General features: G+C 52.0%; 1 protein-coding gene across 2 annotated transcripts in view; it reads left to right on the top strand.

Annotated features, from left to right (window-relative positions):
* The first annotated feature begins 5,801 nt into the window (after positions 1–5,801).
* The window catches only part of SMAD6 (SMAD family member 6), a 38,465-nt gene continuing 16,447 nt past the window's right edge, over positions 5,802–27,819 (top strand). Inside the window, exons 1-3 of one of the 2 annotated variants that reach the window (XM_039557848.1) lie at positions 5,802–6,769; positions 9,414–9,470; positions 11,182–11,292. In XM_039557848.1, coding sequence (XP_039413782.1) covers positions 6,013–6,769; positions 9,414–9,470; positions 11,182–11,292 — 925 coding nt within the window. In that variant the 5' untranslated portion in view covers positions 5,802–6,012. The remainder of the gene's footprint in view (positions 6,770–9,413; positions 9,471–11,181; positions 11,293–27,819) is intronic. The other variant, XM_039557849.1, reaches the window with a different exon arrangement.

Below are 27,819 nucleotides of genomic sequence, written 5' to 3' on the forward strand. Positions count from 1 at the left end.
ATTTTCTGAAGGTATCCGAGGCTGCTTGGAGAGAATTGGTCTTCCCAGATGGGATTTTCAGCACCACTGGGAATTACAGGAGAAGATGCTTCTCCTGCTTCATGTTTCACCCTGTGACTGAGCAAGAGCCAAAGTGTGCATCTGGCTTGTTCTGCCATGGGAAAAATGGAAATTAATCTTTCCTTCAGGAGAAAAGGCCCATTTTTCTCTCTGTGGAGGCTGGCATTGTGTTTGGATGAGGGCACTCTTCCTGTCCTACAAAACATGAGACACCAGTGCTTTCCTTGGATTGCAGCAGGGCTTTTCTGGGATGGCTTGAGTTTGTTTTCCTAAAAAATGAAAGCAGCAGCACAGGGGATAATCCTGTACTCGTGGCACTGGCCTGACTTGTGGTTCAATCCTTGTTTGTCCAGAGCCAAGCCAGGGAACTGAATCCAACACTCCCTATCTCAGATCTCCTTCTCCTTGTGTAACTGCTTAATTATTTTTCACAAATTGGCCCAGCTCCACCCAGAAGGGATTTAAAGAAGTCCATGTACCTGCTCCAAGCAAGGGACCTTTCTGGGATGGGGACCACCACAGATGGGTGCCATCACCCACCCCGAGGACCCCTGGGGAGATGATTTTACCTCTGTGGGTTTGACTAGAAATCCAGGCTTGCTCCCAGAAAACTTTTCCAAGCAACATTTCGTGGAAACTGGTAGTTTGCCACCAAAAAAGCAAAAAAAAAACCCAAAAAATTCTGGTTTTGCCGAAGTGACATTTTCTGACCCAAGAAAACATTTTGTCAAAAAGCTTCCCAACCACTCTGCTGGGAATGTGCTCTTTGCCATCAGTCCCCAAGGCTGGAGTGCCGGGGTGTTGAAATGTTACTACAGCCCTGGAAATTGTGAGTCAGCTTGTCCCCACCCACAGCAGATACTCGTGGGAAGGGCCTTGAAAAGCCTGGAAACTCAGCAGCTCCTGCCTTTCGGAGTTTCCATTAACCCATTCACAATTATTTCTGGTGAAATGCAGTATTTGGTGAATTTCTGTTGGATTTTGCTTCTTTTTTTCTCCTTCCCGACTATGATAAATTTTGGAGGATATTTAATTTCAATCCATCCCTAAGCAATTTGGCTGCTGTGGCCCCGATTTGCCCCCCACCCCTGAGCCCCAGGGGCAGCAGGTGCAGCCTCACCATGGTGCCACTGGATCCGGTGGGATTTGGGTGGGATCAAAGGATGGTGAAACTTTGATCCCAATTGGAAGAAAGTGCAACAGTGACCACTGGGCTGGGATGTAAATGCACTGACCTGGGCATCCCCTGGCAAGGCAGAAGGTCCTGCACTGATGTCCCAGGTTCTCTGCAGGGTTGTCACACACTGGGACTGCCCTGAGCAGGACAGGGCTGGGGTTGTTCACCTGGAGAGGAGAAGGCTCCAAGGAAACCTCAGAGCCCCTTCCAGGGCCTAAAGGGGCTCCAGGAGAGCTGGAGAGGGATTTGGGACCAGGAATGGAGGGACAAGACACAGGGAATGGCTTCCCACTGCCAGAGGGCAGGGATAGATGGGATATTGGGAAGAAATTTTTCCCTGGGAGGGTGGGGAGGCCCTGGCACAGGGTGCCCAGAGCAGCTGTGGCTGCCCCTGGATCCCTGGCAGTGCCCAAGGCCAGGTCAGACAGGGCTTGGAGCAACCTGGGATAGTGGAAGGTGTCCCTGCCCATGGCAGGGGTGGAATGGGATGAACTTTAAGGTTCCTTCCAACCCAAACTTACAATTTTATGCCCCAGGAGAGTTGGCAAAATGTGGTTACATCCCATGGGAAGGGTGGTTTTTGCCAAGGCTGCAGCTCCTCCAGGATGGGAGCACAGGCTGAGGTCCTGAGGTGAGATCACATCTCTGCCCCAAAAGGTTTCAAGATGCCAAGGAGGTCTGGGAGTGCGGAGTCCAACAGTTGGGAAATTCTCCATGGAGGAAAATTCTTGAAGCATAATTTTTTTTTATACTGTGGATTTATCAAAATGCCTCATTCTGATTTTAGCTTTTTCCATTTTGAAGAGGGTCCAAGGTCCTATCACAGTGTGTTACCACTCAGGGTATAACATTTGCAAGAGTAAAATGAAAAGTCAGTTTGAACTGGAAAATCATGGCAATGTCATGAAAACAAAGGAAACGGGACATTCTGATGTTGTCAAAACCTTTTTTCTCTGGTTCCTTTCAAAATCAGCTTCCAGCAAAACCAGCAGGATTTTATGAGGCATTTTAGTTTTTGGCAGAGCCCCTGGCTCTGGAGCAGCAGGTTTGTGGTGGTTTCTCTGGTTGTGCTCAGACACTCCGAGCCCCCATTTCCGGGGGGAAAAGGAGATGCAATGTGTCCCCCAGCCCCCACCACCCCTTGGGGGTCCCCATTTCCCCCCCATTTTCAAGGCATTGAAATAACCTACAAGTCGAGCTCTTACAACATTATTTAAGTGGCAATTATTCCTTTTGTGATTTTTACCCCTGCATTCTTCTTTTTTACCAGGAATGTATCAAATACTAGAGATCAGAAAAAAAGCAGAAAACGATGAGATTAATTTCCTTTACTGAACACCTGGAGTGCCACAGTCTGGTTTTGGGCTCTACTAATGCCTTTGAGGGTGCTGCAATGGCAGGGCTGGTCCCTCTCCCCCTTTTTTCCCCATCCCAGCTCTAGTTTCGCTTTGGGAAGAGGTTGGTGCCCTCCTGGCCACCCACAGTCCTCTTGGACCCAGGAGGATTTGGCTTTCTATCATACCTGGGAGATCCATGTCAGATAACACTGGCAGGCTTTCAAAAGCTTCTCTCCAGCTTTTCTGCCAAGACCTATAGGATGTGTTCCAGAGCATCTCCCAGGAATGTTTGTTATTATGGCTGACAAAAAAAAAAAAAAGGTGGGGGGGGAGGCAGTGAAAGAGCACATTGCTGTTAATCACTAGAAATCCTTTAATAACCAACATTACTATAAATTATATGTGCATTGTGACAAGCACAATTGAGGGCTCTGTTTTTGCTGCCCACGTTAGGGCAGGAACAATGTGCTGTTGTTGCAGGAGCTGGGATGGATGGCATTTCGGGTGGAATCGGGGCTGCTCCTGCATACCTGTGCCCGTGGAGATGCTCGGCTGCTCCAGATCCCATGAAAGCCCCATTGTTCTTCCTGCCATATTGCACACTCCATGATTATAGAGCATTGGATAAGCGGTGAGACGTTGCTTGTTGGAATAATAACCTATTCTTAGCTTTAGCAGTGCTATATTTAAGATTTATATATATTTAAATGTTGGTAATTGCACATTTGGGACATATTGTAATTTGGGTGACAGTTTGGAAAGGCGGTGTTGGAAAGAAAAGCATCAGCTGTGTTGAGGGAGGTGAATCTTGGGGTCATGCAGGACAGGGTGATCCATGTGGACTTCAAACAAGCGTTGGAACCTCTCTGGAGCAGCCTCAGGATGGGCAGGGATCCCACCAGGGTTGGAGACCCGTCCCTGGAAGTGTCCAAGGCCAGGCTGGACAGGGCTTGGAGCAACCTGGGATAGTGGAAGGTGTCCCTGCCCATGGCAGGGGTGAAACCAAATGGGCTTTAAGGTCCCTTCCAACCCAAACCATTCCATGATTCCATGAGATCCAGGAAATCCCAGTTGCTACTTCCATGTCTGAAGCTGAATTTTTTTTTTTGGTGCCTTTTATGCCTTTTCACTGTGAAAAAAAGGCATTTCCCTACCACATTGGGGTGTTGGGTGACTTTAGTCCAAACCATGGTACAGGTGTGAAACGCAGCTGCTTGCAGGTGGCTGAGAGCTGAGCAGTGTCAGAGGCAGCAGGTCCCTCACAGGTTTTATATGAGTTTTTATATTTTTAACCAGGCAAGCTGCACATTTCCTAAACCCCACCTCAAAATGGCAGGGGACAAGGAGCTTTGCCCCTGGTCCTACAGGTCAGAAGCGACCCCAAAATCAAAACATTCTGTGTTTGTATTGGTGCAAACGTCGGTGGCACACACCTACGGATTTTAAATGGAGTATTTGATGTTACACTGATTAAGTTTGCTGTAAAACAATGGTACTGTCTTTATCCAGTGCATTTAAATTATGTTCTTGAGTGGATTAGGGGAGGTTTGGGTAAACGTGGACAGAAATTTGGACAGAAGCCTTCAGGTACGGAAAAAGCCACCCAAAAGATTCTAAGAGCAAAACTATGAACATTCAGGTTGCACAGGGTTTGTTGGCTGAAATAATTTCATTGGTTTGGTTTAGGGTGTTTTTCCCTTAACTGTCCAACTTCTGGGGGATTAACTGCCCAGATTAATTTTTGCTCATTAGTGAGGTCCTTAAGCTGGTCCCAAGCTTTTTCTCCAGCAGGTTCCCACCGATCCATCCAAGGGTGGGGGAAACTTCCCTGTCTCCCTGGGGATGGAGTGAGGATGGGCAAAGCCCCCCAGCTCCGAACCCCCGGATTCGATTCTCCAGGCACGTGTCCCGGGGATGCTGTGCCCGCGGGATTTGCGCGCGGGGGGCGGGAATCGCTGTTTTAGAGGAGTTTATTTATTTATTCTCTATTTGGGGAAGGATTCTTTGGGGGGGGACGACAAGGAGGAACCCGCTCCCCACAGGCACCCTGTCGCCGTGGCCGCGTGGGGTGGGACACGAGGCCACCGCTCCCTCCGCTGCCGGCGGCGCTGCCGATGCCCCCGGGCCGGTGCCCGCTCCCCCCGGTCCCCGTTCGCGGCCCCGCGGTGGCGGCGGCGGGCGCTGGGACCGCGCGGCCCCGGGGCTGCCGTTCATTCACGGGCACGCCGGGGTGGGAGCGGGGCGGGGCGCGCGCTGCGCGCCGGCCAATGGCAGGTGGCGGCGCCGCGCGTCACGCGGCCGCGGGCCAATGGGAGCGCGCCGGGCCTGAACTTTTGCCACGGCGGACAAGTTGATACATCGCGGGGGTGTGTCCGGCGCGCGGCCCGCGGGGGGAGCGCGTTAACCCCCGCGCCGCCATGACCTACTTTCACACCGTACCGCTTTCCCACCGCCCCCGTCCCGCTCTCCCGCTCCCCGCGGGGCGATCCCCCCTCCCGCACGCTGGCAGCGCGGGGGTATGCGGGGCTTGCGGCGGCGGGGAGGCGCGGGGCGGCGGGCGCGGGGCAGCGGGGCGCGTGTCCCTTTAAGAGGTCGGAAACCCGAGCCGGTGTTTGCGCAAGGGCCGGTGCCGCGCGGAGCCGCCGGAGTGTCTAGACTGGCACATGATGGGCGGCAGCCAATGGCGGCGCCGCTCGCGAGGGGCCCCGCGCGCGCGCCCCGGCCACACAAAAGCCGGCGAGGGGCGGGCGGGCGCGAGCGGGCGGCGGCGGCGGCCCCGGGAGCCGCGCACGGAGCGCGGGGACCCGCCGGACCGGGGCCGCGCCCTGCGATGCGGACAAGGGACGCGCTGACACCGGCCTGCGCTGCGGGCTCTACTGCTGCTTCTTCGCGTTTCTGATTTGATTTTTAATTTTTTCCCTTTTAATTTTAAATTTTTTTTTTTTTTTACTTTTTTTTTTTTAATACTATTTTTGGCTGAAGGGATCCGACGCCTCCGACCGGCCCCCGGCGCCGGTTCCCCGCCGGGCGGCACCCCCGCGCCGGGCGCGCTTCCCCACTCCTCCCCACCTTGTATGGTGGAGCGGCCGCGGGGCGCAGCCGAGCGCTGCCCCGGGCTCCCCCCGGCCCTCGCCCCCGCCGCTCCCCGCCCGGCCCCGCGTTGGCAGCCGATGTAGGGTACGGCGCGGCGCGCCCGAGCCCCAGCGCCGCCACGGGAGCGGCCCCCGCGGCGCCGTCTATGCCCGCGCCGCCCCGCCGCCCCCCCCATGGTGCGGCCCCGCCGCGGGCCGTCGGAGATCCGCTGGGCAGCAGCGCCGCGGGGAGTCCGGGCTGCTCCGGGGCTGCGATGAGATAGAGCCGGCGGCGGAGCGAGGAGCCCCGCGGAGGAGGGCGGGGGGCGGCGGAGAGCGACGCGACCCCCGGCCGCCCGCGGGTCGTATGTTCAGGTCCAAACGCTCAGGGCTGGTGCGGCGACTTTGGAGGAGCCGCGTCATTCCGGACAGGGACGGCGGAGATGGGAGCGCCAGGAGCGGCCACGACCTCGGAGCCACCGGCAGCTGCAAGATCACGGAGAAAAGCCCCTCGGCGGAGCTCCGCGCGGTAGCGCGCAGCCTGCTGCTGCGGGAGGCGGAGGAGCGGCGCGGGGCGGCGGGCGAGGCGGCGCCGCGCGGGGACCCCATGGCAGAGCGGCGCGGGGCCCGGCTCCGCGCCCCCGGCTCCGCGCCGGAGAGCGACGGCCGGACCGTGACCTGCTGCCTCTTTTCGGAGCGGGAGCCGGGCGGCCCCCAGCGTCCCCCCGCCGCCGCCCCCGGCCCCGACGGCGCGGCCGACGGCGGCTCCCCGGAGCGGCGGGGCCGGGAGGCGCGGGCGCGGCTGCTGCTGCTGGAGCAGGAGCTGAAGGCCGTCACCTACTCGCTGCTGAAGCGGCTGAAGGAGCGCTCGCTGGACAGCCTGCTGGAGGCGGTGGAGTCCCGCGGGGGGATGCCCGGCGGCTGCGTCCTGGTGGCCCGCACCGAGGTGCGCCTGGGGGGCCTGGCGGCGCCCCCGCACCTCCTCCTGGGCAAGCTGTTCCGCTGGCCCGACCTGCAGCACCCCGCCGAGCTGAAGCCCCTCTGCGAGTGCCAGAGCTTCGGCGTCGCCGACGGACCCACGGTCTGCTGCAACCCCTACCACTTCAGCCGCCTCTGTGGGCCAGGTGAGCAGCGGCGAGTTGGGTTCCCCCCGCCACAAACACCCACCAATTTGGGGATTCGGGATTTCTGACCCTTTCCTGGGTTTATCCGAAGCCTCGTGCGCAGCGCTGCCCCGGCCCCGCGGTGTTGCGGGGACGCCCGGGCAGGAACTCACCTGGCCCGGGGTCCCCGCCGGGCATCCCCCCTCTCTTGGAACCAGCGGTTCCAGTTGTGCGTGAAAAGCCCTTTCTCTTCAATTTTTTTTCCCTTCCCGCGGAGTTTCCCCGCTCTCTGGGAGCCGAAGGGGCGATAATCGGCGGCTCCATCCCGCTGGCGCCAGCCTGGCTCGCTCGTATCGGAGCCGGGCGGTCACCGCCGCCGGCTTAAAGCCGCAGGCGCTTCGGGGGGGCTGCGGGGATGTCCCCGCCGTGGGGATCTCCGAACCCGCAGGGACACCTGGGGCTCCTGCATTTCTCGGGGGTTTCGCATTTTTTACCGTGGGCAGAGGTGAGCATTTTCAAGGCTGGGTTTGGTTTTCTTGAGTTTTTTGTTTCTTTCAGCAATACTCGATCGTGTGTCCGTGTCAGCAGGGAATAGTTACACGGAGCAGAGACATGTTAGAGTTTGAGGTGCAGAAATCGAAATAATACTTAACAGGCTGTACAAAAACTTCAATGACACTGGACAGCTGGATTCCCACTGCCAGAAGGCAGGGTTAGATGGGATATTGGGAAGAAATTCTTCCCTGTGAGGGTGGGGGGGCCCTGGCACAGGGTGCCCAGAGAAGCTGTGGCTGCCCCTGGATCCCTGGAAATGTCCAAGGCCAGGTTGGACGGGGCTTGGAGAAGCCTGGGATAGTGGAAGGTGTCCCTGCTCATGGCAGGGGATGGAACGAGATGATCTTTAATCTCTCTTCCAACCCAAACCATCCTATGAATCTATGCTGACTGCCCCTTTTTTTGGCAAGAGCTTTGATTTTATTATTTCTTTTGCAATCTGGGCTTCTGCCTCGCTTTGCATCACTTCTTTCAAAGAAACTTCTCTTCTGGGCGTGCTTCTCCCGAAGATCACTAGAGGCTGGAGGCAGCTTTTTTATTCCAGTTGGAGTTGAGCTGCGTTTTTAGGAATGGGGCATTTATTTTAGAAACGGGAGAAGCTTCCCAGTCTCTTTCCTGCAGCGGTGGTGGTTTTCCCAGCGGTGAGCGGCTGCCAGCCCTGTGCTGGGAGTAGTAGAAAGCAGAGCTGTTATCAAGTGGCTCCTTATCACTTTGATAATGGGTGACTGTGCCAGGACCCCACCCGCGCCGACTGGGCGCTGGTAACAGGAGCCAAGAAAAGGCCTTGATGCCCTTTTCCACAAGTGGCTCCCTACAGAGATCATCCTGTTGGTGTTTCCCACCCAGTTTACTGTGGGGTGACGTAGCTGAGGGGTGTGGAAGTGCTGGGGTGCTTCAAACGAGCCCCTGGTGACAATAGGTCTGGCTCTGGCATGGGACCAGCACAGCCAGGTTGGGCAGTTACATCCACATGGGGACATTGGCACCTCTATTTTTTTTTTTTTATTTTGAGATCCATAAGTACCCTGCCCCATTAGGGGAAATGGGGAACCTTTTCTGAGAAGCATTAGGTGAGCCCAGAGCCATTACACGGGGGATGCTGAGGTTCTTTTTGATGAACTCAGCCAAGCTGAGCTGCAGTTGCTGGCCGAGTGCTGCCAGGTGCAGGTGGGAGCTGAGGAGCACACCCCTGTTTCCGTGCTCTATGCGGTGCCGCTGATTGACTTCACAATACAGTTTCTCACTGAAGCCGGTGCCTGCTCAATGCTGATGCCTTGATACAGCCCAGCTGGCTGCACACTCAGTTTTGGCAAGTTGTAATTCAAGAAACATTACTGTCATATTTTGGAAGGGGAAAAGAAACCCCTCCAATCACGGCGTGGAGTTGATGAAGGACCTTCATCAGCCTTCTGCACGGTCTTGACCCTTTCAAGGACAGCGAGAGCTGGTTGAATGACCTGATTCAGCAAAGCACCTCTGAGGACTTGCTGAACTTGGAGCACATGACTGCTCAGTCCTGCTGCTTAAAGCCGAGCTCAGGAGCTTTGTGGGGTGGATTCAGGGTGAGCAGGACCATGGTGGCCTCTGCTCCTGAGCCGCTTCTGTGCCGAGGCCTTTGTTGGGATGGACCGTAGTTACTTGGGTGGCTTGGTGGCTGAAGCCAGCCTGGCTCTCGTGTCAGCCCTGTGTGCCAAGAGGAGTCTTTTCATCACCCAACTTCTCTGTTCAGTACTTGCAAAGTGTTTGTGGAGCACTTATTAAGCCATGTGTGTTGGAGTCATGGGTGGAAGGTTGTCCCCCAGTGCAGATGATGGAAATGTAGTTCTTTGGGAATAATGTGATGTTTTGTGTGGCTCAAGCTGTTGAGTGTCCAGGCACAGATATGGGGCAGAGGAGTGCAGCATTTTCAGTAGCAAAGTCCACTTTGAAAGTTCAAGGTGGAACTCCCATTCTTCAAAAATTGGGAAAACCTTGGTCTCCAGTTACTTCCAAGTGTTTTGTTTTCCACTGGGTGTTTATAACCTTGGAAGAGTTCCTACCCCAAAAGAGAAAGCGAGAGGGTTTGTTGATGAACTGAACACAGCACTAACCTAAAGTTTTGTTTTTCCAGAGTCTCCACCGCCTCCCTACTCTCGGCTGTCTCCTAATGATGAGCAAAAGCCACTGGGTATGTGTTTTGTCTCTTTTGATCTCCCGGGAACTCTTTCATGGTGCAGCCCCGGTGCTGGTTCTGAGACAGCCCTACCTGGCACGTCAGGCAAAAGCCAACAAGTCGGGGTTTTATGGCTGCTCATTATTTCTGAGCAAGCGTCAGCTGATGGGTTTTAAGAAGTAAATGGATGCCGGTTTATCCTACCAAATTACCGTGTAGACACATGCATATTTTCCAAAATAATATGAAGCTCTATTTTTAATGAAGGCATAATGAAAGGTTACCAGACGTCATGTTTTGTCTGCGTGTGTAATCTGCGGGAGTGGGAGCTCCTGGGTGCCATTTCCATAAAGGCCTGGCTGTGCTGCTCCATGGAGGAACCGGCTATTACCCTTCCTCTGCTCCTTGCAATGAGATGGAAAGTCTTTGAAGCTCGGTGCTGTGTCATTTCTGGATGAGCTGTCACTTTTCCTGGGGAATTATAAAAGGCTTTCCAAACAAAACTGGTGAAAGCAGCTGGGGTGGGTAGGCTGGTGTGGAGTGCAGGGTGCTGGAGAGCCTGGCAGCCTTGGATCCTGGTCCTGTGTGCTGCACATTGGCCTGGAGGTGTTTTGAGCTGGCATAGCTGCATCCTCACCATCCTTTCTCAGCCCTTCTTGCTCAATTAAATGGGAAGCAAAGACATGGAATGGAAGGGAGGAATCCCACATCCCTCTTGGATTTCTTGCTGGGATCTGTGCAGCTGGGGGCTTTCTCCCTTTATCCCTATCCCATAGTCAGTGATTTACTGGGGTTAATGACCAACGGGAGCCGCTTTTGCTTGAATGGGGCAGGGACAGGGAATGGGGCAGGGACAGGGAGGAGGCAGATGGGCAGGCGATAGGAGGGGACAGCAGTGCCTGCCTGTCCCACCCAGCCCCGGGGGAAGGCGGGAGCTGCCCCTGCCAAAGGTGAGTCCCTGCCCTGCCAGGCCTGGGAACTGCCAGCGACTCAGCCATGTGTGCACCTTTCTGCCTGGCGCCTTCATCGCCACAGGGCTGTGACCAGAGTGGCCTGCAAAGCCAAACTGGCTGGTGGTGGCTTTTTTTCTGGTTTTTTTGTTAGGTGTGGAGGCAAAAAAAGACGAGTTTTCCCTCCCCGTGCTCCCCCTTCCAAGTTAATTCCCTTTAGAAACTGCTGTGCTGCAGGGAGAGATGATGGTGAACGACACGTGACTTTATTAAAACAGCAGCCAGGGATTGAAATTTGCTTCACTGGCTTGTTTGATTGGAAAAATAATAGTTAATCTGTGAGCAAACAGTTGAGCACTTAATTAGAGGGGTGTAAGCAAGAGAGAATAACAAAGACTCTTAACTTGTTAAAACAAAGTTTCCTTCGCTTCAGCAAAGAGGAAGGAAGGAAGGAAGCAAGAATAAACAGCTTCAAGAATTTTAATGGTGATAATTAAGTATAGTAACTCTGACTTGTTTAGAGGCTTAATGTAACTTTATCCAGTAAGCACCAAGTTCCTACTTGTTTGATCAACTTAACTGGAGTTATTTTTGTGGTCGAGGCAATTCAAGCTTTGCATTTGCGTGGTGGAGCTACAAAGTTAATCGCTGCTTTCTGGCTCTGTGGAGAGTTTGTCTCAGGGAGGTGGTGGGAAGCTGAGGAGCCAGGGGTGCTCACGTAGCACTGGCAAATGCAGCAGGACTAAAAGTGCTTTCTTTTCTTTTTTTTTTTCCAGATCTATCAGATTCCACGTTGTCTTACACTGAAACAGAGGCTACAAACTCTCCCAACGTCGCGCCCGGAGATTTCTCAGGTTGGCAGCTGTTTGTGCCTTCCCGCCCGCGAGGTCCGTGCTGGGGGCTGGTGGTGGGGCAGGACAGCAGGAGGGGACGGGGGTCCTGGTCCTGCTCTTGGTTTGTGCTCTTGGTGTGAAGAGAAGGGAAAAAAGAGCAGTTATTTGAGTTGGTTTTTCAAAGAAGTCTGTGCTGTGCATGTTGTGATAAGATGCTGTTTGTGGGATGAGCAGGGATATTTGGGAGGTGGCCACAGGGCCGTGCGTGTCCCGTGTGGAAGCTACCCGGACCTATCCCAGGCTCCAGGGCCATGGGCTGCTGTGGGGGAGGGCTGTGGGCCCTCTCCATTTCCATGGCAGGGGCAGTGAGGCCGTTCCAGTGCTGCTGCTCTGTGGTGGTTCCAGCCGGGTCCGTTGGGCTGGTGTTACCTGTTGGGCCCTGGCCCCAGGCTGCAATCCCTGCTTTCATGAGCAGGCTCCCAGCTACGGAGCCATTGAAGATCCTGAACAAAGCTTGGCTTAATTAGGTCCTGGTTTTTGCTCTGCCCCACCCTGCAACCTTTCATTCACTTAATGGGGCTCTGCAAGGCCTGGGGTGGTTTTACCTGACAGCAGGTAGAGTTGGGGCTTTCCTTGGCCCTGCACTGAGCTCTGGCTGCAGCGATTATTCCACATCTTTCTCCTTGGTGTCTCATCCCGGGCTGCGGGCTGACTGTGTGTGGGACAGGAGGGGCCTGGCTATAGGACCAGGTTTAACTTCTTTGCCTAGTTCGTGGTCTGAGAACTGGGGTGAAGGCAGACAAATGTGGGTCCTGGTGGAGCCCCACGTGCCTCCTTCAGCAGCCGGGGTGGGATGGGGCTTGGGCACCTCAGAAGCCTCATTGTTGGATTGCTGAGTACGTGGATAGAATCTGCTGCTCTCTTGGGGGTGATGCTGTGAGTCAGGGGAGCTGTTGGAGGGGATCTTGAGGGTACTGGTCCCTTGGTCGTGGCTTTTCTCTTCATTTTCTTTCCCTGCAAGAGTTTACAGCCAGTTCGATGAGACTTGCGCCTTCCTTGGGATATTTAGACCGATGCCAGCTCCAAAGGGTGTTCAAACAGCACAGGGTCTGTATCGTGGCACGGTGGCACATTTCCCTCTGGGGATTTTCCCTTCTCCTTGTCCTTTCAGGTCCCCCTGCAGTGGCCGGCTGGCGGTGCCGCGGTTGCCGCGTGCCGGATCCGGCGTGTGCCAGCCCACAGGCTTTTGTTGTGCTGCCAAGTGTCCAGAGCAGGGGAGCAATTGATAGCCAGGACTTGGATCATTCAGCCTTGTGCTCTAATAAATATGTGTTTGCAATTCCTAGCAAACATTCCTGGGGCTGGATACACGTCTCTAAAGCTCCCCATGCCCGTGGCTTTTGTTGTAACTTGATAATTGGCATTAATTACAGCAGCCGAGTTGGAAAACTGGGGTTCCTAAGGATGTAATGGTTTCGCTTCTCTCATTGCTCAGTCTTTATGGGACATCTGGTGGGTTTGCTGGAAGAGAAGGGAGATTTTAACTTTTCCTTGAACGATACAATGATAACATGTGACTGAGATTGTGCTGAAACCGGATCCCTCCTCTCCCCCTGTGCCGTTTCCAATGGTGTAACTTTTAATAAGAGTCTGGGGCTGGGTGATTTATTTTTCCCCAGTGCTCACAATTGCTGAAAGAGGATAAGAGCCCTGCTGAAGTTAACCCATACATGTCATCACGGGGAAGTACAAGGGAAAAACCCACTTAGGCTCCAGTCTACCTGCCACATTTTAGTTTGTTTATTCTCCATTTCAACTCATTTAATAGCTCTGCTTGAAGTGTGGGTCTGTGGGAGTGATACACAAAGCACATGGTCCTCCCTGCCTCCTCTTGCGTACTGCGGGAGCACAGTGTGCATCTAACTTGTCTTCCAAAAATAAGTACGTTTTGGATCTAGCATCAAGCCACTACTATTTATTGCTTCAGCTTTGATCATCAAAAAGGCTTTTCCTACTAAAACCACAAAATTCAATTTTGGGTAACAAAGAGAACCATTCTTCTCCTGTTGCTCCTTTATTTGATGAACTTCTAAACAGGAGGTTATAGCATGAAGGTAGAAGATGATCTCTGTCATATGTGTAAATTTAAAAAAAAAAACCAAACCCTCTTTTTGAAGTAGAACCTTTCATGGCTATAATATTGCCCTTAAAAAGAGGGAAAGTCTTCAGTGAAGTAGCAGGCTCACTGTAAAGTTCAGCAGAACAGTCAGTGCTAACTGGAAGCACAAGTTGTGGATAGCTGGGTGGATACGACCTGGATCCATGGATAATACCCCAGAGCCCTCTTCATCTCATGTTCAAAGCATTTGGGTCTTGGAATGAAGTTTTTTGTCCAAGGATCAGTGTCCCGCCACAGCTTTTCCCTTGGAATGGGGATGCTCCTGTTTTCTCAGTGAGGTGCCATGGCCTGGGAAGATCTGGGTCGGTGGGAAAAGGCACTTGGAGATGTTTGACCTCAAAGTTTCTGCCTCTTGAGCTCAAGCAGTGCCACATTCAGGCTTGTGAGAGCACGAAGAGGGGCTCCATCTTTTCCTCCTTAGATTCATTTCTGCCTGGGGAACAGAGCTGAAGAAAACCTGCTGTTTGGGGAGTTATATTGTAAACCCAGGTGGCTCCCTGGGCTGGGCTGGGCTGAGCCTGTCTGTCCCCCGGGAGCTGGCAGAGCCTTGGCCAGTCCTGGCGTCCCCGTGGCTCCCAGCCGGAGGTGGGGAAATACCAGGGAAAGGGCAAAATCCAGCAAGGCAGGAACAAAAGCTCAGCCTCGTGACTCATAATTGGTGGAACATTTGTAGCAATTTTTTTTTTCCCTTCCCCTCAGACTTGGCTCCTCCAGCACATGCCAGGAAGCTGCTGTACCCGTTAGACTTGCCAGGCGTGTGGAGGGCTGAGCCACTCTGCGGGAGCTGGGATGGGATGGTGGGGATGTGCTGGAGCAGCTGCTGTGGGCTTTGGGATTGCCTGCCTTCCCCTGAATCCCACAGGGCTCTCCCTCACTGGCCCTGGGAAGGACCTTTTTTTAAAACCCATGGAATATCCCCATTCCTGTTGAAAAAGCCCCATGATGAGCGTTGACCAAAGTTCTTGCTAGTAGTGGCTTTAAATTCTTCAGGTCCTGAGGACGGTGCAGGAGGGGAGGACAGGTAGGAGAGCAAAAGGTGGCCTTGCACCTGCAGGTCTCTGTGCTGACCTGACCATCACCAGGGAAGATGCTGGTTTATTTTTTCCAAAAATACTTTTATTGTTTATTTAAACTTCAAAATCACTCCCCATGTGCTAAAACTCTCCAAGAGTTTCAGCTCTGGTGAAGCCTTTTGTAAATGAAAATGTGCATCCTAAAGAAGAAATGTTGGATTGGTGGTTTGTTAGAGGAGGGGTGAATTCCTGTCTGTGCTCCAAAGCAGCAGGAAAGTGTTTTCCACCTGAAAGTGGAAGCACAGGCATGAGTTTATTCCCAGCAGCTCTGCTGATGTCCAGAAGGTGATGGGCTCCATGTGGAGATGAGCTCTGCTTGGTGATTGATGATGGTGGAGGAAATCTGTGAATTAACAGAGAGAAGAAACACAGACACTGAATGGGCTGGAGCTTATTTAAATTATTTCTGATTTTTTTTTTTTTTTTTAAGGCCTGGGAAGATGGGGAAGTTTTTGCAGGGCAGTGGTGGGGCTGGGAGCATTGGATCTGGGGAGCAGGGTCCCTGTACCACCAAAGGCAGGAAGAAGGCAGGAGCATCCATCCCAGCTGGTGACTCAGCCCTGCTGAGGCGATGCCACGGCTCCATGCAAGAGCCAGAGGGTTTTTTCTGCTCCCAGAATATTTAGGATGAACTTAAGGAGGAAGCATGTTTTAAAACCCACCGAATGGAGAAAGTTAACATCTCCCTTCCTCTCCCCCCAGAAATAACAGACTGCAGGATTTATGCTAACAAGGAAATTTATGAAGATCCCGTGTGTTAGGAGTAGGAAAAAAAAAGCCCATTAAATCTGTCAGGCGGATGTGTGTGGCAACTGGGCAAACATTGCCCTTTCCAGGCTGGGGGAGAGATTCTGGAATTACCTGTTAATAGAAAAAAAGGGGTTTTTCTCATTAATAGGGCAGCAGTTTCTTCTGGGGGGAGAAGTGTTGGGTTTTGAGGGTGGGCTCTGGCTTTGGTGTGTCTCAGTGCTGGCTGGGGGCTGCAGGCTGGGTCTGACCCAGCACCACCCTGGAGCCTTTTCATCCCTTCTTCCCCCCCTCCTGTAGAAACAAATCCTTTAAAAAAAGGCACAACATATCTGTGCGTCCAGTTTAATCACAGACAGATGTTTGTTTGGGCCAGTAATGGTTTTGGTTTCTTTTTTTCTTTCATATTTAACTTTAGGTTTGCTGGCTTGTCTTCCCCTGTGCAGTCTAGAGCAATAAGTGTTTGGCTAAAACCTCTCCTGGTCGGAGGAACGAGCCTGTTGCCAAGAGCTACTTCTTTGATGCAAAAAAATACATCCTCGAGGTGCTTTGTCAGATGTTTTTATATTAAACAGTTTTCCTCCATAATTTCAGTTTGCCAATGGGAAATAAAGTGCATCTATTTTCCAGTGTGCACCAGAGAGCAATTCTTTGCTCACTGTGGAGGTTTTTCCCACATGGCTGTGGATGGCCATGGATGTTGGAATCCCCATGGGAGAGCTGGGATGGCTGGGAGAGCATCAGAGCAATAACCTGCTCTCCCTGGGGGTTTGCTCATGTGCAGCTCCTGGCCCTGCCTGGGGCTGACATCAAAGGCAACTTCTCCTAGTGCAGGGTGAATCATGGAGTTAATCCCTGAAAGGGAAGGTAGGGAAGCTCTGGGAGCTGATGCCTGGGCTTTCAGTGCTGTCCCTTTCACAGAGGTGCAGGTGTGCTCCTTTGTTTTATATAAAGATGTCTTTCTTTTTGTGGAGGGCAGTGTGTTTTTCTGCATCCCATTTGTGCTCACCAGGGTGGTGGCTCCGGTGGCAGCTCCTGGAGTTCAGACATTCCTTGGGAGCAGAAGGTGAAGGGAAGGGATCATTGATTCTGTAGCCAGGTGGGCTCCTCATTGTGTCTAAAGCCTGATGATAGCAGTGCTTCATCCATAAGCAGAGTAACCCAGCAGAGTGTTCCACCTGGGAAAATAATAAGCAGATGAAGAAGTTGTTCCGAGCATTGAGCAAGCAGCAATTTAAGAAAAATTTAAAATAAAAAAGTTAAATGACTTGGCAATGGAAGAGAAGCACCCTAGAGCAAAGCTGGAGGGAGATATTGCCTCCATGTGGTTGTTTTTCCATTAAAACCCTGTGGGATAACTCATGTTGGGCCACCAAACCAACAGCTGGAGCACTGAGCTCTACCTGAGCAGGCTCCCACAGAGCTGGTGGGTGACCACACTGTGGTGGCAGTAGACCTGTATGCAGTGTCTCCTGTGGAGAGGTGCCTGTGGCTCTGTCCGTGCAGAGCATGGGGCTCTGGAAGGAGGATTGAGCTCCAGCAGTGGCTGTGCAGCTGTAGCGGTGTTTCTAAAGCAAGTGACACCTGTTTGTATGAAATACCCTATGGGCTATGGGCTTGTAGTGCAGGGCTTTTGGTCTTGGGATCAGTGCAGAGCTCAGCCAGGACTGTGATGTAGGGGGGGGAAATTAATTTTGTAAAGGCTGAGGGGCCACTGAGGAATTTGCTGGAGGTGGGAAGAGAGGTGGTTTGTGCTGAAGGTCTCCTGAGGAGGGACATCAAGGATCCTCTGAGGCTTTGCATCCTGTGCAGCAAGGAGCAGCAGCCTCCAAAAATGGTCTGACAGGAGGGAAGGTGTCTCCTGGAATGGGAGGTGGAAATGTCCCTTTGTTGCTATAACCATCCAACAGGCAGCACTTAAGAAATGAGGACAATCAAAGCTTAAAAATCTGGACAGCTGGAGTTGTCCCTTGTTCAGAAAAAGGAAGGAAAAAAATCCAAACTGGCTTTCCAGAGCCTTAGGATCATCTGCCTGGAGTGGCACAGCCTGCACGAGGCATGGAAGAAGGTTGGTCTTACCGATATTGGACCCTGTGCCTGATGCAGGGATTAAAGCTGCTTTGCAGATGATGCCTCTTTATTTCTGTGAATACACACAGCTCCCAAACTCCAAAGGAGAATTTGCTGTGATGGAGCCAGGCAGGATGATGCCCTGAAGTGACAGCTCCATGGGCAATATTTGGGGAGCGTAGTTCCCGTGGAGGCAAGACACTGAAGTTCTTAGTAGATTCCAGCAGAGAAGGAGAGAGTTGCTTTTTCTCCCTCTCTTACCTGGAACTGGGATGGATTTTCACAGCTAGCCTGGATGTTTTCAACCTAGAAGTTCTTGGAGAAAGTACAACACCCAGATAAAATGTGTTTTTGTCTGTGGTTCACTGAGTAGTTATGATGTTTGGCCTTGAATCACAGAATAATCACATCCCTCACTTCTCCAAGCACCTAGGCATCACTCTTAAAAAAAGAAACATCAGGAAGTAAGCAAGTTACTTAAAAGTAAATTAGTTTAGTCTTTGTAGCCTAAACATTACATTCTTGCACCCTATTAGGGGTTGGATACGACTTTCTAGGTAGTAAAAGTTCCTTTGATGTAGCTCTGGTTGTGTCCTTTAACCAGCATGGATCCGATGGATCCGGCTTTGAACCTTCCTTTTTCCCTGTGCCTGTGTTTTGCTTTTTAAAGGGATTTGCTGAATACTGGACACAGTGTATTTATGACCTTTGAAAACGGTGAATGTTTTGAAGGAGGAATTTTGGCTTCTTATAGGGGACCTGTAGAGAGAGGCTTGTGTTCACAGTCCCAGTAATAGATTTTTTTTGTGGCACTTTGATGAGTGAGAGGTGTTTATAGTCTTGATTCATAACTGAGTTACCACGGTTTTCCACGGAAATAACTTATTAAATGTGTGGCGCTCACCAGAGCGATTGAAGTCTGGAGATTTGCTATTCATCAAAGGCACCTCCTTTCCCGGCCTCCAAGACCTAACTCAGCATTTTACCTCTGGAGGATGCTCAGACCCAAAAGGGCTGTGTGGTGTGGGAGCTTGAGCTGGCTTTTAGTAAGAAATTAAAGGGGAAAAAAAAAAAAAAAAAGGCAAACTGGAAGGAGGAGGGAAAAAAAAAACCCTCAGGAAAAACATCCCCCGTCGTTGGGAGCCGCTGATGGTTAAACCTGGTTTTCTGGAACACTGCTTATTTGTGTGGATTTTGCTTTGCTGCTCAACAGCTGAAAAGTCCATCCCGTCAGTGCTGCTGAGGGCTTTGAAGTGTCCCGAGCCCCTGGAACCGCAGGTTCAATTTACTGGCAAAGCAGACTCGGCTCTTTGTGCTTCCCGAGTGCCTGCGATCGGCAGGATTGGGCACGTGGGGCTGTGATTCCCAGCTCTGCCGTGTGTCCTGCAGTGCCATGGGCCCTGGGAGGGAGCAGAGGAGTGCTGCAGGGGATCCAGGTGACGGGTGGTGATGGAGGAGGAGGGACACTGGCTCACTGAGGTCCCACCTTGCTCCTGAGGGTTTGAGTTTGGATGGTGCCTGTCCCAGCACTTGCTCTGCCCCTGCTCTGTGCCTTTCACTTGGTTGATTCATTGAATCCTGGTTTGGGTTGAAAGGGAGCTTAAAGCTCATCCTGTTCGCCTCCTGCCATGGGCAGGGACACCTTCCACTATCCCAGGCTGCTCCTGGTCCAACCTGGCCTTGAACACTGCCAGGGATCCAGGGGCAGCCACAGCTTCTCTGGGCACCCTGTGCCTGGGCCTCCCCACCTTGTCAAAAGTCCTTCTCCAGCTTTCTTGTAGCCCCAGAAAATGGGTGTTTAGCTGGAAAAAAGCATCACCCCGGGGGCAGAGTGCTGGGAGAACGGAGATTGAGGGGAAGATGTGCAGCACATCTCCAGCACTGGGGTCTGGGCTTGGGATGCTGCTGACTGTTGGATTCCTGTTTGGGGTTTGGGTTTTTTTTTTCTGTAAGAACAAAAACATTTCACGTGGAAATGCCTGTCTTGGCTGACCTCTTGCAGAGCTGCTAATGCTGAGTGGTAATGGCCTTTGCAGCTCCTGGGGCTGGAGCAGGGATCAAATGGCTCCAGGATTGAAGTGCTGGACTGAGCTGCTGTCCCATCACCCCTTTCCCAGAGAAGCTTCTCCTTCAGTGAGAAGCTGGTTCTTCATCCCAGGCTTTGGATTTGGGAAAATATGTGGGGAAAAAACCACTAGCATCAGAGGATATAAACAGCATTAAACCCAAAGACCTTTTCCTGCCCCAGCATCTCCTTAAACAGCCTTGCACCCCAGGTTTCCCCCTCTTTTTGCTTTCCATATTTTCCTCTTTTTATTCTTTAAATGGATAAGTATTGTGTCTGATGCTCAGACCTGAAAACCCTCACAAAATACAGCCTGTCCCTACCTCTCCACAGGGGTGTAGTCTCTGGCTGGGAACACACAGGCTGGGATGCTGCTCCCTGCCCTCGGCATTTTGCCCTTCAGGTTATAAAAGCCCATGTATGAAACCTGCCAAAAAGTCAAATTCCCAACAGTGCAAGAGAGAAGGATCTGTAGAGAGTTTGTTTTCCCCTTCACAGCAGTTCTGTGTGCCTGGGGGATGCAGGAGGTCTTTGCTCAGGGTTCAAGGACCCCTTGCAGCAGAGCCCACGTGCTCCTGTCCTGCAGCATCCCCCAGCCCTCCCCATCCACTCCAAGTGTGGTTCCCAGGGTAAAAGCTGGACCAAAGCCATCCCTCCCCAAATGGCAATTCATGGAAGTGCCCTCGTGTCACATTTGCTGTCCCAGCTGGACACTGATGCTTAGCTGGACCCACTGCAGCTTGGCCATCTCCCCGCCTGAGCTGGGAAGAGCTGCCCTCCCTTTCCTGTGCCTGTGTTTGGTTTATGGCTTTGGAGATGTCCCTCCTCCTAAGTGCTTGTAGCAGCTGAGAAGGATCAGGCTGCTCATTCCTCCAGGCTGGAGAAGTTGGAGTCTTCATGCTGCTGCAGGGGCATCTCTTGATGCCAGGGATACCTGGGCAGGATTTCTCACAGTGGCTCCACGGAAGGGCGGGAGACACAACCGTGTTGGTTTTATCTGCATATTCCATGAGCAGGAGCAGAACCTGCCAGCAGAAAGGCTATTTTTCAGCTCTTTCCATTTATTAAGGTCTCATTTGCTAAGATTTTTCCATGAGAGAAGCCAAAGAATGTTAAAGACTTTAAAAAAAATATGCCAGCTGCTTTGTGCTTTCACACACAGTGATGCAGAGTCCTGTTGTCTGTTTAATCAGGGGAAAAAAGTCCCAGAGGTACCTGCAGGGAGCTGTAGCACTTGGTGGTGGGTGATGAGTGGTGGATGAGGCCCTGGCACAGGCTGACCAGAGAAATTGTGGCTGCCCCATCCCTGGAAGTGTTGGATTGGGTTTGGAGCAGCCTGGTTTTGGGACAGTGTCTGTGCCTGGGGCAGGGGTTGGGATGAGATGAGCTTTCCGGTCCTTCCAACCCAACCCATTCTGTTTCTCTGATAAGGCTGAGCTCTCTTTAGATTTATTCCACCTGTCTCCGGAGGCTCCTGCAGAGATGGATGTGCTGTGCAGAGCAAATCTCTTTTCTTCCCTTTCTTGCCTTTCTTTTCCCCTGCTGGCTGCTCCAAAGCCCGGCCTGTTCCGGGGCCGAGCGCGGGCGCGGCGCTCACACAAGGCCCTGTTTGTGCAATCCTGCACCAGGAAAAGCCAAGTTTGTCCACGGGGAAGAATGAGGCACTTGATTCATCCCCCGCTGTGTGAGGCTGTGGGGTCTGGGAGCATCCCTGTCCTGCACAGGAAAGGCAAACACAGGCTGTGGTGGCTGGGAGCTCCCATGGCTCTGCTTTCCCTTATTCCTGAGTAACTGTTGCTCCTTTGGAAGCACCACTGCATCTTCCCCCAAGCTCTGTGGCAAACACAGTCATTGTGCCCTGATTTTTTTCCTTTTTATTTTCTTGGTATTTGTTGCTCTTTGAACCCTGCAGTGAGTTGTAGGTAAAATGAACTATAAGTAATTTTTTCCAACATTTCTTCTTAAAATCCGCAAAAGTTGTGATTAACCCAACAGGAGCTCTCACCCTGGAAGTGTTTAAGGCCAGGTTGGATGGAGCTCTGAGCAACCTGGTCTGGTGGGAGGTGTCCCTGCCCGTGGAAGGGGGTGGAACAGGATGATCTTAAAGGTCTCTTCCAACCCAAACCGTTCCATGATTCTGTGATCCATCCCCTCATCATAAGCAAAGCTGTGCTAAATCTCTCAGCAAACAGTCCCTGGTGCTTATAAAAAGCTCAGACTCCAAGATTAGATCTGGTTGGGTTTGTCTGTTGCAGCAACTCGGGGTATCCAGCTGTGGAGAGAAGGAGCAGATGTGAAAATGGGCAGTTTAATGTCTCAGACCCAATCCCTCCCTATAAATTGTGTGTCTGCAGCTTCCACTGAGGGCTCGAGCTGTTCTGCCATAGGTCTGATCACAGTAAAACTGAAGCCAGCAGGTTTTGATTTGGGCCTATTCTAAAGAACTCTTTCTGCTAAGGTTTTATGAAGCCCTGAAAACACGACACTGTTTCCAGAGGGGCCGTGGGCGCCTGGGCCGGGTGCAGAGCAGTCCTTGGTGGCAAGGCCAAGGCTCAGTTTTCCTCAAGTGTCATGGAATTGCTTTCTGAGATCTGCAAAAAAAACCCCAACAGAACAAAAAAGAAACTCCAACAAAACTTTATGAATCGACCAGGAAGCCAGTAAAAATTAGTAGTAACAAGCTCATTTCAATAGAAATGGGTTTGCTGCTCTGCTGGCTGCCAACCATTTATGAGACTGGCCGGGTGCCGGGTCCAGCGCCGCATCCCTCACCCTCCTGCTGCTGGAAATCATTTGTGACTCCAAAAAAATAAATAATGCTATTGTGGAGCTCGTTTTACGGCTGGGGCCTGAGCTGGGTGGCAGCTCTGGAGTTTGCAGGCCCTGACTGGGTGCTCTCTCCTCCATCTCAGGTGGGTTCCTGTGGGTGTGCAGGTGAGGACATGGGATGGGAGTTGCATCCATGGCACTTTGGATCTGTTCCTGCATCTGATGCCAGGGGAAGAGCTGGGTCAGTGTGGCTGTGCCGATGCAGGGCTGTTGCAGGGAGGATTGGATGCTGTTGAGTGTTGTGCCGGCAGAGGTTTAGGATGGATATTTGGGAAAATTTCTTCCACAAAAGGGCTGTCCAGCCCTGGCACAGCTGCCCAGAGCAGTTGTGGAGTCACCATCCCTGGAGGGATTTAAAAGCCATGTGGATGTGGCACTTGGGGACAAATGGTGGCCTTGGCAGTGCTGATTGTAGCTGCTGATCTTAGAGGGCTTTTTCCAACCGTAACCATTCTGGGATTGCTCCTGTCTCTGGTGGGGACATCCCAGCCTCACCAAACCCCAGGGCAGTGTCCCAGTGAGCCAGGTGCTGGCTTGTTTGGAGGACCAGACTGCAGAACAGGCCCTTGTCTCCTTTGGCCCATCTATAAATACCACAGGGGTTTCCAGCATGGGAATCCATCTGACTTTTCCATTTACACCGGGCCTGTTTCAGTGCCTGCACAAAGGGATGTGTGTCTGGGGAGATTTCCTTGTTCTCCCACAGGAGAACAAGGAAATTCCTGTGAGAGTACAAAATAAGGTAGATCCTGTGAGTACAGGGAGCTGCTCTTCCCCCATTGCTGAGTTATTTGAATGGAAAGGAAATGTCAGCAGAATTACATTTAAAAAAAAAAAAGTCACTCACATTTCACAGGTTACAGAGTAGGAGCTCACTGGGCAGCTTCTTCATCACTGAAACAAGAAAATTGGAGTCATTCTTTATTCCCATGTAATTACAGCCACATATTTTGAAATATCCGTGTCTTTTCCGTGTTGAATCGCCAGTACAGACCTTCAGAGCCGGATTGGATTCAGCTGTGCTTGAAAGGGTCGGTCATTTGAGACTTCCAACATTAAAGATTTTTGCAAATTAGTTTTGCTCTTGCCATGCTGAATTTGTTTGTGTAGAAAACCTCAGTAGATTTGGTATGTGCCTGTCTTTGAAGGGCTCTGCTTCAAAGGCTGCAGCTCTGGGTGTTTTATGTGCTGAGCTCCGCGGTCCCTGGAGCTCCGCTGCCTCACTGGGAAGTGTCAGCTCATGTTAAACCTGCAGGAAGGAAAAGCTGAGCGTGGCTTTTCAAAGCTATCAAGGAAACTGGATGCCCTGGGCTTATTCCTGTAGGAAACCGGTGCTGGAGCTGCATTGGTACAGCCTATATCATGGTCTCTCCCTGCCGCTTCCCTGTGGGTGAGAGGAAACCTGTGCGTATTTGGAGAATTAGGGATAGTTGGTCCCAGAAAATTCAGCTGAGATCTTGGCAGTCAGAAGTCAAACACAAGAGTTTCAGTTGGACCAGAGCTAGTAATCAAAAAAAGTGTAAAAGTAATATTGTCAAGCTTCCTGATTCTTGGCTTGAAATCTACTTTTTTGTCGAAGGAAATCGAATCTCAGAAGGGAAAATGGGAGGACCTGTCTCACATCCTGGAGTTTTGCATGTTTAGGTGAGGTCTGTCACCAAACAAGTTTGGTTGGAGTGGGGCAGGAGTCCTTTCCCCTCCAGCCTGGCATATCCACACACATCCCAGCAGGCTGCACTTTGGAACTGATCGCTTTAAAACACAGAGGCAGCACCAAAAATTGTAAAATATAAGGTGCTCATTGAAGGCCTGCCACCTCCCAGAGCCTTGGGCTGCCCCAGAGAGGGGCTCTCTGTGGCCAGACAAAGCTGTGGAAGGGTTTTGTGAACGGCGAGTGCATTGGCCACGTTGTGAGCAGCAGTGTGCTCCAGTGCTGCCTTTGGGCTGCCTGATGGGCTGGAGGGAAGGAGCTGCCCTGGCTGGGTGTATGCAGTAGGATCAATCCAGGTTTAAATGAGGACAAACCAACCAGCACCAGAACGTTGCTGGGAGCCAGCAGATAATCCCAGATCAGCCTCAGGCTGGATCGTCAGCTCTGCCTTGCAGAAAGTGCTCATTTCTCTCCTCTTCCCCCTTTCCTCCCTCTCATTGAGATTTCGACACAATATTATTTTAATCCCGATCCTCTCACCCCTCCTCCTCCCTCTGCCCTTCCCTGCGGGCTCTCTCCCCCCATGCTGGCTGCAGAGGCTCTCAATGAGAACCAGCTGCCTTCCAGCGGTGTTTCCCCTCGGAGCGGGGCCGGGCAAGGGCGAAGTTGGCACCGTGCAGGCTCAGCCCCGTGGGTCGTGGCTGCCTGGCTCTCCCCCAGCCTCCAGAACACTTTTCCTCCTGGCTCTGTCCTCTCTGAGCACATGGTGTTTGTACTCCTGGGATTTGGGGCTGGCTTTGGAGCCATCCCACCTTCGAGCATTGCTGGTGTGCCCATGGGGAGCGGCACAGGGAGCACCGGGATTTGGGATGTGCCACGTGGCTTCCCAGCTCCCTGCCACAGCCCAGCCACCTCCAGCCATCACAGCACAGCCTTGCTTGGATTAGAGGTTGTTAAAACATGGCTTTATTTGTTTCTTGAGCTCTTCTGTGGGTCAGGCTGCCTTGGTGCAGGTCCCTGGGGCTGAGTGTTTGGTGTGTGTTGAGCACAGGAAGCATCCACTGGGATTTAGAGTCATATTTTCCACCCTGTTCAAACACCCGGGAAGGTTTTAGGCATTCAGGGGATGCTTCCAAGGCAGGCAAGTGAATGAAATTATTTCAACCAGTAAAATCTCACATGTGCCAGCTGCAGTAAGTACCAAACTCCTCCTCACATCCATCCTTAGGTGCCCCAGGATGGTGGTGAGGGTGAGCATAGGTTGGTTCATTAACCAGAGGGAAGGCACATTTCTCCAGTGCCTGGGCAAGTGCAGCCACCTGAGGGAAACAGCACAGGCTTATCTTGGGGCTTTTATTCCTTATTTCTCCTTTGAAATTGTGTTTAATGGTTGTGTCACATGAATAAGCTGCAATAGTGTGTAGGGTGTATAACGTGCAGGCAGCAGAAATGTTTTTCCAAAGTTCTGTGTCTTTATCCTGGGTTAAGTGGTGGCACACAGATGAGACTGTGGCTCCTGCTGTGAGTGGTGCAGTTGTACACACTGGAGGTTTGGTGGTCTCCAAACTACAAAGGCAGCAGATACAGTCCCAGACTGGAAGCATCAGCGTGGATACCTTGGATTCATTCCCTGTGCTATGATGCAGCAGACTGTAATGCAGAAAGAAATTCTCACCAATTCAGCATTTCAGAGCTTCTGAAACAGGGTTTTCCTGACTAACTCAACCCAGCAGGTCTGTGAGAAAGGGGGGGATGAGAAAACACTTCCCTACATGTGTCAGGATTCCAGCGTGGCCCTTGGAGAGCTGTGGCCATCACTCCCTTCCCAAGGTGCCACCCAGCCCGGTGGCACTCCTACAGCCAGGGTGGGAAATCAAGGCTGGCTATTTGGAAATGCAGCAACTCAAGTGCTCCCAGAGCAGTGCCTCTCTGTTTGAGTGAGGTCGTGGGTGTTTATTTGAGGGAAGAGCAGCTCAGCCAAACATCCTGCTTTTAAACTCGCCTCTGCAGCCCTCGGAAAGATGCCTGCAGCTATATTTGTGTGCAGCCTCCAAGTGCTGGACTCTGGGCATGGATGGGATTTGCAGCAAGGGCTTAGGAACAGCCTCCCGTGTTTTGGGGTTTCTGCTGCATTGAAAGCTGGGAGTTCCTCATGATTGCACTGGAGAGCTGTAGCACACTTCCATCAAGATATCCAGTGTCAGGCAGGGAGCTGGGTGTCCTGTAGGGCTCTGAAAATCCCACTTCCCCAAACGGGGTGTTGGAGCCTGAGTTTTGAGTCAAAATAAAAATCAGTGGGAATTGCCAAGTTTGGGGGGGAGTCCTGGTTTTGCGTCAAAACCGCTGTGGTTTTTTTCCCTCTTGTTTCAATCCCAAGCACAGCCCTGCCAGAAACTTGGCTCAGCTTCCCCAGCAGAATTAGGGATGTATTTATGTTTCGGGGTTTGTCAGGAAACGTGAAACCAGGTGAGTTTGGCCAAGGCCGGGCTCTGGCTGGGACAGGGATGTGCCTAAGGGAGGGCACAAGCAGGACTTATTTTTGTAGACATTTCATAGCAACAGGGCTAAAATAGAGCTGTTGCTCTGCCTTCTCCATTGCATTGAAAGGAAAGCCTTTTTCTGTAAGCAGAGCCCCTGTGGTGGCTGGGATGGGGCTCTGGGTTGGGACATCACAGGGTCCTTCAAGCTGCAGGGGAAGTTTGTGGCAGCTCTTAGTTTTAACCATTGATTCTGAAATAATGGGCTCATGAATAAGAGTCGTAACTTCACCCTGTCCTGCACGCCACAGCATTGTGCTTGTCCAGCCCCTGACATCCTTCACTTACGTGGGGGTAGCTTAATGCCACCACTTACACATCAGTTCTGTGTCTGCAGGTAGAATACACCAATGTATTTATTTTCACAATCCATTTCCAGCTCCATTTCCTATCCAGAGTCATCCAGGAGACTGCACATTACCCTTAAGATTTGAATTCCCTTAGTGAGATGTTGCTTTTGCATGTGATTAAAGAGCTGATTGTTCTTTGGGCCATTTGGATGGTGTTTGGGTAGCAATTCTTGCACTTAATCTTAGATTTATACAGATGTCCATGTCTGAGGTGGTTTTTTTAGATACTTAGCTGCAGCCAACAGGGAGAAAGACTCAGCTGAAGGGCACAATTCATCTTCTCTCTACAGAACAGGGCTAAAACAGGGCAGATAAGTTGTGCCCCCAAAGTTTGCATCATTCCCTGCTGGGGAGCACAGGTGGGAGGGTCTGGGCTTGTTCACATGGACTTGGGATGCTGTGACTTATCCTTGGATCAGCTGAGCCAGCAGAGAGGATTTGGGTGGTTGTGAGGCACTTGAAAAGAAAAAAAATTGCTCTTTTTAAAAGAGGGAACTGTGGGATGTTGGCCACTGGAAATACCAGCAAAGTCCTCCGTGACTTCCACCAGCACCATCTCCTCTGCTTCATGGCGGGTTGGGAGCGTGATGTCGTGGGCAGAAAATAGCCCCTGCTGTTATCAGAGTAAAGTTGAATTTCTTGTAATCTTCGCCTGGGCTGCCGCCCCTTCCAGCCCTCCCTCCCCGCAGGAACCTTCGAGCACATCCCCAGCCCCTTCCTGATTGTTTTTCCAGCCCCATTACACAACGCACGTTTGTTTGGATTTGCAAATTGGTCCTGAGCAGTGTCAATAGCTGGAGATACACACAGAGGGGAATGGACTTTATTTGGGTTTTAGGGCCTTCGGAGTGAATGGTGCCAAAATAAATAGGGAGTTTTATCCTGGGCCATGTTAACCAAACAGCCCTGGGAGCTCCTGGGGAGAGGTTCAGTGGAGAGCAGCAGGGATGGAACCACCAGGGTACCCGGAGCGCCAAGCAGGACTCGGGACTCATGAATGTCCCCTTGAGCCTGGGCTGTTGTTTTAATTCCTTAATGATGGATTTACAAGGAAATAAGAACATCAGGGTCGGTAACAGC

The sequence above is a fragment of the Corvus cornix genome, chromosome 10 (assembly GCF_000738735.6).
Source record: "Corvus cornix cornix isolate S_Up_H32 chromosome 10, ASM73873v5, whole genome shotgun sequence".
Taxonomy (NCBI): domain Eukaryota; kingdom Metazoa; phylum Chordata; class Aves; order Passeriformes; family Corvidae; genus Corvus; species Corvus cornix.